Consider the following 13,044-nt stretch of genomic DNA (forward strand, 5'->3'; position numbering starts at 1 on the left):
AGGAAAAACAGATCTCTCTGTTTGGAGATGAATGCTTTCATTTTAGAGGTGCTGGTTGTTTATTGATGTTTTCCTGTTATTTCTACAATCGACTTACTAAAGCATGTGTATTCATGCTTTTGAAGCAGTAGACAGGTAATATTAGGTGCACCTTGCTTTAGGGCCGCTCATTTGTCTGTGGAATTCTTCTTTCCATCAGAGGAAACTACAGGAGAAACATTGTCCTGTCTCTTCCTAAGATTTTACTTGTCAATAGGACAGATTTGTCAAATATGCATGGACAACTGAGATTTCTTTGCGTTGAATCTATGTCTAGGATAAGTTTTTGCAGTTGCTGAGATGACCTCTACGCTTTCAAGGAAACGCTAACACAAAGGTTCTGCTGAGGATAAGTCAAGGCTGATTCAAGAAAATGTGTTAGTAAAATTGCAACCAATTTCTAAACAGGCTGCAAAATTGCCACCAGCAAAACTGGTCCCTAGCTGCTCTCCTCTCACTCTTTGCTTTACTTCCTTCTCCTTTTGCTGATTGGCACAGAAGGCAAATATCCTCTTCCACATCTATGGGGATGATCTATCCCCAGCCCTGACACTGGCTGTGGAATACTCTCAAATCTTTGGCAGTGTGCTTCTACCTGCTGCCTCTCAGTATCACTAAAATAATTTTGTCTCAGATTGTCAGTTTTAATGTGCACTGAAGCAGTTCAGAAATACACAGTCTTTTTTTAAGCTCAGGACAGATGAATGTGCATTGCATTGCAGTAAAAATGTGAAACCTGCTGCTTGCTGGCTGGTGAGGCAGGTTGTGCTAGCGTTTATATATGGAGCTTTATGGGAGCTCCTTCAGCAATTGGGAAGATTCTTTCAGTGTTGCTGAGCTGTTTATCAGTAAAATTATTTGCTTCTCCCTTCAAGTACTGCCTCCCTCTTAGTTGCATGGCAAATACTGCTTGAGACAACTACTGCTTCAGTAGTGTAATGCTAAGGTGATGATGTTTTGCACACCATTTTAAAGAGACAAGCTTTAAACTTCAATCCAATCCAATAGTGATACACAATAACACAAGCTGATGGTTTTACTCACTTTTTCATTACTGTCCTAAACAGAATCGGCATTACAAAAAAACCCAAACCGAAACAAAAAAAATCCGCAACAATCAACCCAAGAACTATACTTTTCTTACTGAAACTTAACATGTCTGTGGCTGAAGTGGGTTCAGGGGCCTGCCTGGGTCTTGTCAGCAAAAGAATGTAGTAAAATACCACCAACTGCAACAATCTTAATAAATGTTTCTTCTCTCTTCTTACTGCTGGTCAAGTCATACTGGTTGTTCAACACTGGTTTTTATAGTCAGGTACTTGCTTTAGTAACTCAGCTCAAGATAGGCTCTAAAAAGTAACACAGTCAGAATTGCCTTAAAAATCACCAGAGTAAATCAGTGGCATATAACCTCAGCCCGCTGGCAAGGTACATCAGTAGTAAGTACCAAGATAAAAGGGAAATACCAATACAGATTTAGGTTAGCTGGTTGGCACTGGTTCCCAAAGTTTGTTTGGGCAGCTGAAAGAATGATTTAGAAATTGAAGTTCAGAAGGAAGGGAAAGGTTTTTGGTGTTACGACTCCTTATTTACTGTGGGTTGCCGATATCTTAGGTGTGCATCTGCTGCTGAAAGTGAAAGGAAGTTGTTAGGTACTTTCTGGTAAATATTACGTGAGAAATAAAAGCTTGGTCCTAGTGGTTGCTTTATTGACCTCAAAGTGTAAGTAACTGCTCCATTCCTGAGAAGAGTTCAAAGCTCGAATAATGAAACAGTCATCATTAGAATGAGTTGCTGATGCCACAATGAACATTATAACATGGTATTTGTTTGTGCTGCAGTGCAGTTCTCAGTGGCACCTTACATAGCAATCACTGGTATGGTTTTGGCATTAAAAACATTTGCATTTCTTCTATTGTATGTAAAGCTTTGACCACATCTGAATTGGAGTTTACAGTCAGCATTCTTTATGAACATTCTTTATGGCCAGTTCCTATAGAACAGCATAGAAATGTTGGATGCAGTTTTCAAAATCGTTCTGTCATTTGTGAGAACTTTAATGACATGATAAAACCAGAAGTCTAAAAGAAGTTATTATTTTAAATAGTTGTTCAAAGCTTTCATGGAAAAATTCTGAAACCTTGAGTTTTAGAGGAAACAAAAGCCCTCTGCATTTTTTTTCTGTGTGAGGGTGTGTGGATAGTTTTTATTATCAATATATATGTTTGAATTGGAGACTATCCAATCATTTTCTTTTCGAATTTTCAAAAGAGAATGGCAGCATTTTGGACTCTGTTCCTAGTCTACTGACTTGCATATATTGCAATATATATATTGACCTGGACAGCCTGGAAGGTGGGGCATATATCTTACACAACTGTTCATGGTCTTAGAGAAAGTGCTTCCACGGTAGCATTTGCTATTTTTCATAGGAATTGCATTTCCTTGTGTTCAGCTTCTGATCCACTAAACTTCCTGCATCCTGATATCAAATACTTCTCTCATTGGCTTTTTTCCTTTTTGTCTTTGTTCAAATAATTCCCCTTATCTAAAACTAGGACTTTATGTTTAGCATTAATTACAGATTGATACTGTCTGCAATCAGTAACTTGTTCTCTATTCCATCATTCAAGTTATTAGTGAAAACACTGATCCATATGTAACCACCCTGAACTTGAAATCCTTCAGTGAGTTCCAAGTGGATTCTAAACTCATGTAGTTTGTTTTAAATATATGAACATTGCTGCCTAAAAAATCCCAGCTTCTAATTCTTATGTAATCGATCTGTAAGCATTTTAATCCAAACTTTGGAAAAATCTGCTAGCTTGATGTACCTGTTTATATACAAATCTAGAAAGATGTATGAAAAATCAAGACAAATCGTTAATAGTATTTTTTAATGAAAAAAATGTTTTGGAGAAGGATAAACCCTCAAAGATTTATTACATCTGTTTACATATCCTAAAGAGAAAATACAAAAAGATTTAAGACATGTAAGGAGGGAAGTTCTCTGAAGAATACTGCAGTGAAATCTGATTTTGTCTGAATTTTGCTCCCAGTACGTGGGGGAGTAAAACAGTAAACTGATTTCTTTCTGGCTACGTCTCTAGTAGAGTCTGTGTTTTGATAAATTTCAAGTAAAGGAATGAAAAAAATATTCCATAATTTTCTTGTTTGCTGTTTGTAAATGGAGATCATTGTTAATTTACAGCCTGACAGCTGTAGAACATTTGCAATTCGGCAGCAGCTGTCAGTAGCACTCCAGTTTATTTTACAAACAGATGTTTAATTTGACTTCAGTGCCATTGTCAGTTTTTGAGGGGAAACAGAGAGGAAAGGAATAGAAATTATCATGATAGTCATAATTCGATTACCTTCCAAAACGTGAAGCAGAGTCACTATTGATGACATCAAAAATGCTTTCATTTTTTATTACTGAATGTTTTAAAGCCATTTCTTTTCTAACTACATGAACTGAAATAAAGCTTTCTCAATCCACGGTTAACTCATGTTAAGTGATTTGTCTTATGTCAGGAACTGAAGGCTTTATTTTGATTGAATATGCTTCTTTTTTTTTTTTTTTCCCAATATGTATTTATTAATCAAAATGTCATACTAATTCTACAGTTTACAGATAGATTTTTGCCTCAGATAGATTAAAACCAGGGCACCAATGAGCCCACTGTCACGCAGACATATACTATAGTAAACAACATTAATATCCTCATTTGACATCCACAAAAATGAAGGGTAAATTTGGCCTAGGATGATGAAATGAGTTAATGAAAAAGCTGAGTTAACATAATATGGCTTTTTAATTTTTATGAACAATGATTTTATTCAGTATGTGCCCATAAGAAGCTTTAATGTGCAGTTAGAACACCTGAACAAGATCCTCTGTTATTCAAAATACCTATAGACCCAGAGAAGGGAGTTGAAATGTTCATAATCTTAAAACACTTTGGAAGTTCTTAGATGTTACAATGACTAATGTTAATTACTCATAAAGGTGGCACATCACATTGGTCATTTGCTCCTTCATAATACAGCCTGTGCTGGTATTTCAAGACTGTGTCTATGAGGGTATAGAAGTACACCTGCCGTTAAGAAGCTGTATTGGGCATGCTGTTTTGTATAAAATTTTCTATGGTAGCAATTTTTTCTTTTTCTAGCATGCTGAATTCAGTATTTGCTGAACTGTCTGCATGTCCACAAAAATCTAGAAGAGCTCTGCCTAGCACATTTTACAGTTAAAATTTCAAGCCCATCTGTATTTCAGTATGGAAGGCAAAGTGCTGAGTTGAAGTATCCGATTCTGACATCCTTACTTATATTGAATGGTATTTAAATTCTCGTGTAGATTTAAATATATTAACTGGAGTGTCTCTGAGAATGATGTATTATATAAATAAAGGGTCTTAGAACCTGAACATGGTATTTGATTCCCTTATTTTTGTTTGTTTGTTTTTTTGTTGTTGTTCGTACAAAGCACCACAAAATCAATTCTGATTTGTTTCCTTAAAGGAACAGCTACAAGTATTATTGCATTTCTTCAGAAATTATGAAGGGAAAAAAACACCTAGAAAGGGAATTGTTCTTTGTGTAAAGTAGCTGTTGAATTGATTCTTGTTGTGTTTCTACTTATATGATGTGTCTTTTTTTTTTTTTTTTTGAGGGGATTTGTGAAAGAATTAAAATATTAAATTCAGTAATTGTGTGGGCCATTCCTTCCGTCTCTTTGCAGTAATTAGGTACCCAATTTTTCTGTCTTTCCTACTTCATTAGGCATGCTTTAATTATCTTTGCTATCTCAACAGCAGGAGTCTGGATGCTTCTTGTACTGCTTTCCAGAAAAAAAATGGATTTATTGCTCAGTCAGTTCACTGGTTCAGCAGAATATAGTTTGAAGTCTTGTGCTGCACCAGAAAGTATACTTGATTTCTTTAATGGTTTCTGGGCTTTTGTTTGCTGCAGAACAGATAGACTTGGATATGTAAGGGCTTTGTGTCTAGAGGAGGAATCAGCTCTGTTCATCAGGAGGATAATGAGCTTGACACACACTCACTGCAAGCATGTACGGCCTGGTGATGCCCTTAATATGTATCAACAACCTTGTTAAGTTCTACAGATGACCTCTCTTCATGTTTCTTCCAATAGATTTCTCTGAAGATGGAATATAGTCTTGTCTGTACATAGGAAGAAAGGTGTGATCTCTCATGGTGCAGTTCCCTTATACTTGCTTGCTCAAGTGGATGTATGATGAGACAAGGAACTTGTATACAAAATAGACAAATGTTCCACATTGCAGAGATGATGCCATGCATTGAGGTACCACCATTTAATGATGGTTCATAGAGAAATGATCATGTTAATCAAAGTTAATACAGGTATTTTTAATAAATCATGGTCAAAGCATTGACTTCCATATAGTGAAAAATGCAAATAGCTTTTCATTTCCGTTCTCTATTTCTGCCACACATAGTTCTGCTCACAAACTACTATATTCAGGCAAGTAAATAAAACAAAGCTAAACTCATGCAGCCACTTGGCTCAGCAAGAATAGTGTTTTATGTGCTGTCCTTATAATTTTATAGTTTTCCAGTGGCTGCTCATGCATCGAAAGAAATTCAGGCTGTGATTTTCCTCTGTTTAAGTGAAACTGAAGTTGGTAATTGATTTCAGTAGAAGAGCAGTCAGCTCTCAGAGTGTCATCTCACAATCAACAGTAGCATAATATTGCATGGCATAATCTAGGTTTCCAAAACATTCAACATCAGCATATCTGATAATTGTGTGTCTTTAATTTTCGAAGCAAGCATTTCTTTCGGTCTGTAAATATTTGGTGACAGCAAATGACTGCCTGCTATATAAAATAGTCAGATATGTATACATTATATCTTTGTCTTGAAGATCTGATTTGTTTCCTTTTTTGCTTCAATTTCAAACCTAAGCCAACTATTGGAAATTTTAAATTTCATTGCTTGGGTGTTAATATCAAAACCATAATCAACTTGCCTATTCTGTGTACACATATCTGAAAGAAGCACCCCTGCTTGTCTCTACGATGTCTGAACCCTTCCTCTGTTTCCTCCTGTCTCTCTTACCACACTTGGTGTATCTCTATCCATGTTAAAATGTCTCTTTTAGAGCTTCTAATGAAGTTAAGAATCTGATTAATTGCACTTTTGTTCCAAATAAAACTTGGAAGGGATGTATTCCAGTCTATGCCTGCTTCTCAAAGCTGCTAATATGAAGGGTAATTTATCATCTTAATCCTTTCAGTTACTACTTACTACTGTTCACAATGCCCTTTCAACACTTCTATATCATGTGTTCTCCTTGTCCTGATGATTGTGGGAAGTACAGACTGTGTAGCTTTTGCTTAATCCCTGGTCCCTTAAGCATGATAGTAATCACCTCCTCCATGAAATGATGACTTTTATCTGGGTCAACAAGACTTGGGGAGCCTCACAGAGGAAAAAGGCTTCTTGATATTGTTGGGGTTTTCCCTGTCCCTACTGCTGTATGCTGGGTTATTGAAAAGGCTTCAAAACACCTTGAGAAGAAATCAGTCACTTCCAAGGAGTTTCATGACCTCAGACTCTTTTGGGGAGCTAAAGTGTGTAATCTATATGTAATCACATCCACAGTCTGACAGCCTATTGCTGTAGCAAAGAGGAAGAGAGATGACTAGACTTTGTTCTTACTCTTCCTATGCATATCTCAGACAATTTTTGATCCATTTCCTAACACCAATTTCTGCACCTTACAGCATCAGTATTTCATAGGATCATAGAATCATAGAAATGTTCAGGTTGGAAAAGACCCTCAGGATCACCATGTCCCACCAATAACCCTGCTCTACAAAGTTCACCCCTAAACCATTTCCTTAACTCTGAGTGGTTTTCTCGTTTTCATGCAACCTATCTGGCAATTCTTGTTTCTTGATTTCCTTTCTTGGTCCTTTTGGTTTTGCTGTGCTGTAGTAATAGTAGTAATAGCCATTACTATTTATTTCATATGTTGAAGGTCTGCTGTTACTTAAGCTGCAAAATTTCTTACCATCCCATTCAGCTTCCTGATTCCTATTCCTTCGAGCCTTCAGCCATCTAATTCACAATTGATGCCCATGTCAATTCCCATGCTTATAAATCTCTTCCACACCAATCCTCATTCCAGCCTTTGTGTTCTCCTAACCTAGTCAAACATCCAATATCAAATTCCTTTCTCACAATAAACTGAATCGGGTAAAATTGCCACTGACCCAGCCTTTGTGGTCTTTAAACTTCAAGGATTACTGTAGCTGATTTGATTAGCATGGTCCTTTGAGGTTCAAGGCATGCATACCCTGGGCACTGCTGCCATCAATATACTTGAAATTCAACTAGTGAACGAAACCTCAATTGTGCTGTAATTTTGTCCTGGAATCCATCAAGATCTCCCTCAATCCCATATATAGGTGGTTTTGTAAATGATTGGGCGTTGACCTTCTGTTCCTGGATTGATTGGGACATGATAAAAGACAACAGGTTAGTGAAAGTTTCTGAGGGTAATCTGTACTTCGGTAACTTTAATGTCCAAAGAAGAAGAGAGCTCTGGGCCTTTGTCAGTGGTGCTGCCAGAGTACACTTTAAAGGAGACAGCTTATTTCCTTATAGAGGTCCTAAACAGACTGAAGAGCACAGCTCTGGTATGGATGTTTTTATATATTAATAGGTTACTGGGGCTAGCTTTGTTTTCTGATCTGTTAGAGCAAAACTGCTACTGGTGTTACTGGTGTGGCAGGTAATCAGACAAAAGAAAGTTGTATTGCATTTGGTATTTTTAGGGATGAAGCCTGCAGAGCAAAACCCCTGCTATGCAGGTTCCCTGACATTACATTCCCCAGAAATCTATGCACCAAAGTTTTGCAACAGTATTTGGTACAAAGCCCTACTACAAATAATTTTTGCAAGCAAAATAATTGTATGAACTGTAGAAAAATGGCATGGATTAGTTTGATCATTCTTTGATAATTGTATTGCATGAGCAAGGTGGTCTTTCAGTATTTCTCAAATTCAATTTGAATGCGCCTTCTTCCCTTGTACTGTCCCTTCAGAATGAAGAAAAAACAAAAAAAGGGGGAAATTACACAGTTCAACCCTTTTATCTTTATTGGTTCATTCTTTGTTTTCATTTCTCTGTACTCAAGTCATTCAGCATAAACAACCAGTATCTCTTGGCATTGTTTGTCTGCATGTTCAGGAGGCTGCAGCCTCAACTGTCAGTGAAAGCTCTTAGAAAAGACAAGGTAGAAGAGATTCAGTTGTTACAGCTGTTAATTCTTGAAAGCTGAAGCGAGTGTCACAGCTGCACTAGGGACATGGGAAGTCTTTTCAGCTGACAGTTCCACATCCAGTGCATTTATGGTATTAGACTTAGCCTCAGTTACTGAAGACAGTATCAAAATTAAACTTCCCTAAGTAAATACATTCATGATATTAAGGTTTCTCTTAAGAATTAGTATTAAGCATTTTAATATCAAATCAAGTTAGCTGAGTTCGAGTGGGTGTTAGTTTAGTCTGCTTAGTGCAGATTTTTCTGGGTTTGAGAGCATCAAATACTTTTTTCCAGTTTTGGGGAACTTCTTCAAACTTCATTAACTGGGCACTCATGCTGATGTTTTACTTAGTTTGCTTTTTTAATATAATACTTTAAAAAAAAGATTTGGTTTGTAGGGGCTTTTTAGTACCTTGTAATCTGGAGTGGGGAAAGGTGGCTCAAGAGGAAAGAATAATATATTTAAAATAAAAGAAATACTGTAAAGCAACAAATATGCTTTTTAAATTATTTTTTCTGTCCACACTCACTGTGCAGTAATGGCAAAACCAACACAAGTCACATTGTGACAGCAAGGAATTTGAGGACTGGTGAAGAGTAGTATATACGGGAGGGTTTGAAATACCACATCCTGGCATAGCAGGCAAGGCAGGATACAGACCAAAAATGTGGGGCATTGTTGCCTCTTCTTTTGCTTCTCTTGAGCACTGAGAGGAATTAAGGCTTTGGTTTCATACAAGCTGCATAGACTTTTTAAGCAGAAATAAAACAGTGCTTTATAAGTTGTGGGGTTTTGCTTTGATTTAATTTTAGTATTTGTTAGTTCTTTGCATCAGTCCTTATCACAAGCCAGCTCAATGAATGTAGCAATTGGGCAACATGACTTTGGGCTCACCAGCTTGGTAGAAACTAACTTCCACCTTCAATAGATTGTTTCCACCTGCTATACAAAACTTAAAATAATAAAATAAATGTATCATCCAGCCATGCAGTCCTGCCCAATCATTTCTGATTTTATCTTTACATTATAATTTATAATGCTTATGACTGAAAGCTAAGGAGATGATACTTTCTACACGGGGAGAACCTGCTCTGAAAGGCTTCCCTAGGTCCCTCTCCAGCAGTTTCACAATGATTATATCATCCTGCTGGGAAACTTCTCTACCAAAGATACATAAATTGCATTTGGGATATTAACAAACAGGAAATGTCATAAAACAAAAATCCAGAGCAGCTTTAGGAATACTGTTGTTGTTTCTATGGAAGAAAAGGGGGGGAGGGGGGGGAAACCTTTAGATCATCTTCCTTATTCTTTTCTTCAAATCTTAAGACCAACAGAAATACTCTTCTTCTAAATTGCCTCTATATTTGCAGTGCTTGAATCCAACCTACAACAGGCAGTAAGATCTTTCCTTTACATTTTCTTCTTTGGACTGAGTGTACCTGTTTCTCTCAGCCTCTCCTCAGACATGATAGGCTCTGTGAACTTTGTGATCTTGATGACCCTTCACTGGACTTTCTCTAGTAATGCAATGTCTTTCTCTAACTGGGCAATCCTGAACTGTCTGTAATACTGTAGATGTGGCCCCACAAGTACCAAACGGAGGTGAAGAAATCAGGTTCTTTGACAAGGTTGCTGTGCTTTTGCTAAAATCACCTATAAGGCTGGTGGCTGTGTTAGCTGTGGTGGTGTGAGTAGCAGATGCCCTGTACTGTACTGTTGTACCTCCATTATTCCATCCAGGCTGGGATCTGCCTTTCTAAACAGTAGCTTTAAGCTCAGTGTATAAGAAATTAAAGCATCTTGACAATGCATATACATTTCAGCACAGCTCACCGTTACTTTGCCTTTTATCAGTCATTCTACATGACTGTTTTCCAGTGGACGGCACAGTGTTTGAAAAACTATCATCAACAGTGTATCAAAAGTTGTACATGTTTCATCGAGGCTGTCTGAAAGTATTGACTCCCAGTTGTAGTGTAACATCCAAAACAGTATCTAAGTTCTCTCTGTTTTGAATGTGAAGCCTGGAGAAACTAAGGTAGCATGTCAGTGTCACAGGCTGGCCATTAGGCTCATATTCTTGCTAGTTGTCATTTTTGTGGTTTTATTTGTTTTATTTTTCTCTCTCCTGTTTCTTGCTAGGAATCTCTGGAAAAGATTTCTCAGAAAACTTTCATTCTACTTCTCACATACTTGGTCAGTCTCTTCTGGCACCATTTAAATTGTCCCATGACACTTCTTATATTAATAAAAGACATATTTAACTGACTCTGGATTTCATTTGGTTCCTATTATTTGCTACAGGCTCATATTTATCCCTAGTGTAAACACTGTCCTGTAAAGATGAGGCCTAGGAGTTCCCCTTCACCAAATACTGGCAGATCATGCCCTTTTTGTAAAAAGTCAGTCTTGCTGTTTTGTTTCACAATATTTTTTCATAGTTGTGGTTGCTTGCCTGTGTTGTCCTTTCCCATATCTTCCTGTAGAAGTTGCCAGCTCTAAGGATGAGAGGAAGCTGTAGTTCCAGCATTCTTTCCAGTTTGATCTAGCTGTAAGAGGTTTACAAAATTCAGTTATTCTTCTGGCTGCTTTATAATCTGAAAAGGAGGATTCTTTCATATCCTACTGTGACCTTGTATCTTGGCAAAGAAAGCATAGTAAACTTGTATCCGATCTCTGTTAATTGTCAAAGAAAGGCTTGCATCACTGCAACACTTCTAAAAACATATATCGTCTTATTTTTCTGCTCTCTTCAATGGGTGTGAATGGGGAATAACTCTAGTAGGATCAAGATAACTATTTGCCTGTAAAGTTGAGATAAAACAAGAATCTGGCTTGTCTTTTAGAGTTTAAAATACAAGCAATGGTAAAAAATGTTTCTGGAAAACTACACTCTTTCTGGTAAACAAAGAAGAGTGACAAAGTATGTACCCCTCAGAAAACTCTGTCCAAAGGGTGTCTTTGAATTTAATTAAATTCTCTTTTCTTACAGAAAGATGATAAATTTTACATGTGAATTAAATTTGTTTGTTTAGGACTGGAAGTTGTTACCTGAGCTATTTGAACATGTTTTACAGTTGATTTTTATTTCTGACACTTGCCATACAGTGGTAGGGGAACTTACCTTGCTGCTGTGCTGACTTGAAGAGCCTTTACACAAAATTCAATTTATGGTCTCTCAGGTGGGAGGCTATATATTAGCTAAATTTCAGCTGTACTACTCCAGCTGTAAAAAAATAAAATTGCACAGTAATTCTGGCTTTTCCTCCCTGCCCCCCACTAAACTGGGGCTTACCAACTTATATTTTGTTTGAAATAAAAGTATAAGATATTCTAGATTCAGTTAAAGAGACTTGTCTTTTGGAACCTTTGAACTGCTTATGCTAGCTCTTTTTCTAACTCCCGTTTTTTATGATATTTATGTCTTCAGAATGCCATCTAATTGCCTATAAACAGCTGCTTGCTTTAGCTGTGCTGTTTTTCTGAAATTTAATGTAATCTCAGTATTTTAATGTAAGATTTGATTGAAATATTGAATATTCAGTTGACTGTAATGCGTTTCAAGAGTGCACAGCTCCTCACCATATTACTATGATCACTTCTCTAAAAGTAATAATGTTTCAAGTGCCTGTAAAAGGTAATGAAATTCCAGTGCAAGTTGGAATGAAGATACCCTCTCTGTAGTCTTCTATTACGCATCTATATCAGAAGAGGGAAATATTCCTAGGTTTTAGCAGGCCTGTTCTGTCCTTCTGCTATTTTATCATTATGCATTTTCTTCTTCCTTTAAGCAATAAATATATTTTTAAACTCTTGGTTTTTCTTTGTAGAGCCAGTATTGTGCAGAAGCGCATAATTTATTTTCAAGATGAGGGCTCTCTCACAAAAAGAATTTGTGAACAAGGTAAGGTAAACTAAAACATCTTTCAGACCTTCTTGTGTTGTTCTTATTTCTCTTAACTCGAATCAAGCTAAGGCTTTAACACCTTGAACAGTTTCATCCAGGTTCAGATATGGGATCTCCTATTCAGTTTTTTCTTGTGACATTTACTGCTCCTCATATAATCTTCCTAGCCTGTCTTTAGGTGTGATACTTACACCCTTTTTACATGGTCTTTGTGTGAAACTCGTTTGTCTCCAGAGCACTTAGTATATTAAATCCTGGGCTACTTCATCCTTTCCTAAACCTAAGTATTGCAGTTGGCTATTGTACCCTGTTGAAGGATATAGAATATATGTTGGGAGAGAAGTGTCTTGAGAGTGCTCTCAAGGAGAAGGACTTGGGGGTGTCAGTTGATGAAAAACTCAACATGAGCCAGCAGTGTGCACTTGCAGCCCAGGAAGCCAACTGTGTCCTGGGAGGTAGCAAAGGCAGTGTGACCACCAGGATGAGGGAGGCAATTCTGCTCCTCTATTCTGCTCTCATGAGACCCCACCTCGAGTGCAGTTCTGGTACCCCCAACATAAGAGGGACCTTGAACTGCTGGAGCAGGTCCAGAGGAGAGCCAAAAGATGATCAGAGGGATGGAGTACCTCCCCTATAAGGACAGGCTGCAAGAGTTGGGGCTGCTCAGCCTTGAGAAAAGAAAGCCCAGGGCCACAGTATAGTGGTCTTCCAGTACCTACAAGAAAGCTGGAAAGGGACTCTTTACAAGGGCTTGTAGTGATAGGACAAGAGGGAA

General features: G+C 37.4%; 1 protein-coding gene across 1 annotated transcript in view; it reads left to right on the forward strand.

Annotated features, from left to right (window-relative positions):
• The window catches only part of SPON1 (spondin 1), a 140,192-nt gene that overhangs the window by 29,765 nt on the left and 97,383 nt on the right, over nt 1–13,044 (forward strand). Inside the window, exon 4 of the mRNA XM_054390588.1 lies at nt 12,193–12,266. Coding sequence (XP_054246563.1) covers nt 12,193–12,266 — 74 coding nt within the window. The remainder of the gene's footprint in view (nt 1–12,192; nt 12,267–13,044) is intronic.

Source organism: Indicator indicator, chromosome 21, assembly GCF_027791375.1.
Source record: "Indicator indicator isolate 239-I01 chromosome 21, UM_Iind_1.1, whole genome shotgun sequence".
Classification (NCBI taxonomy): domain Eukaryota; kingdom Metazoa; phylum Chordata; class Aves; order Piciformes; family Indicatoridae; genus Indicator; species Indicator indicator.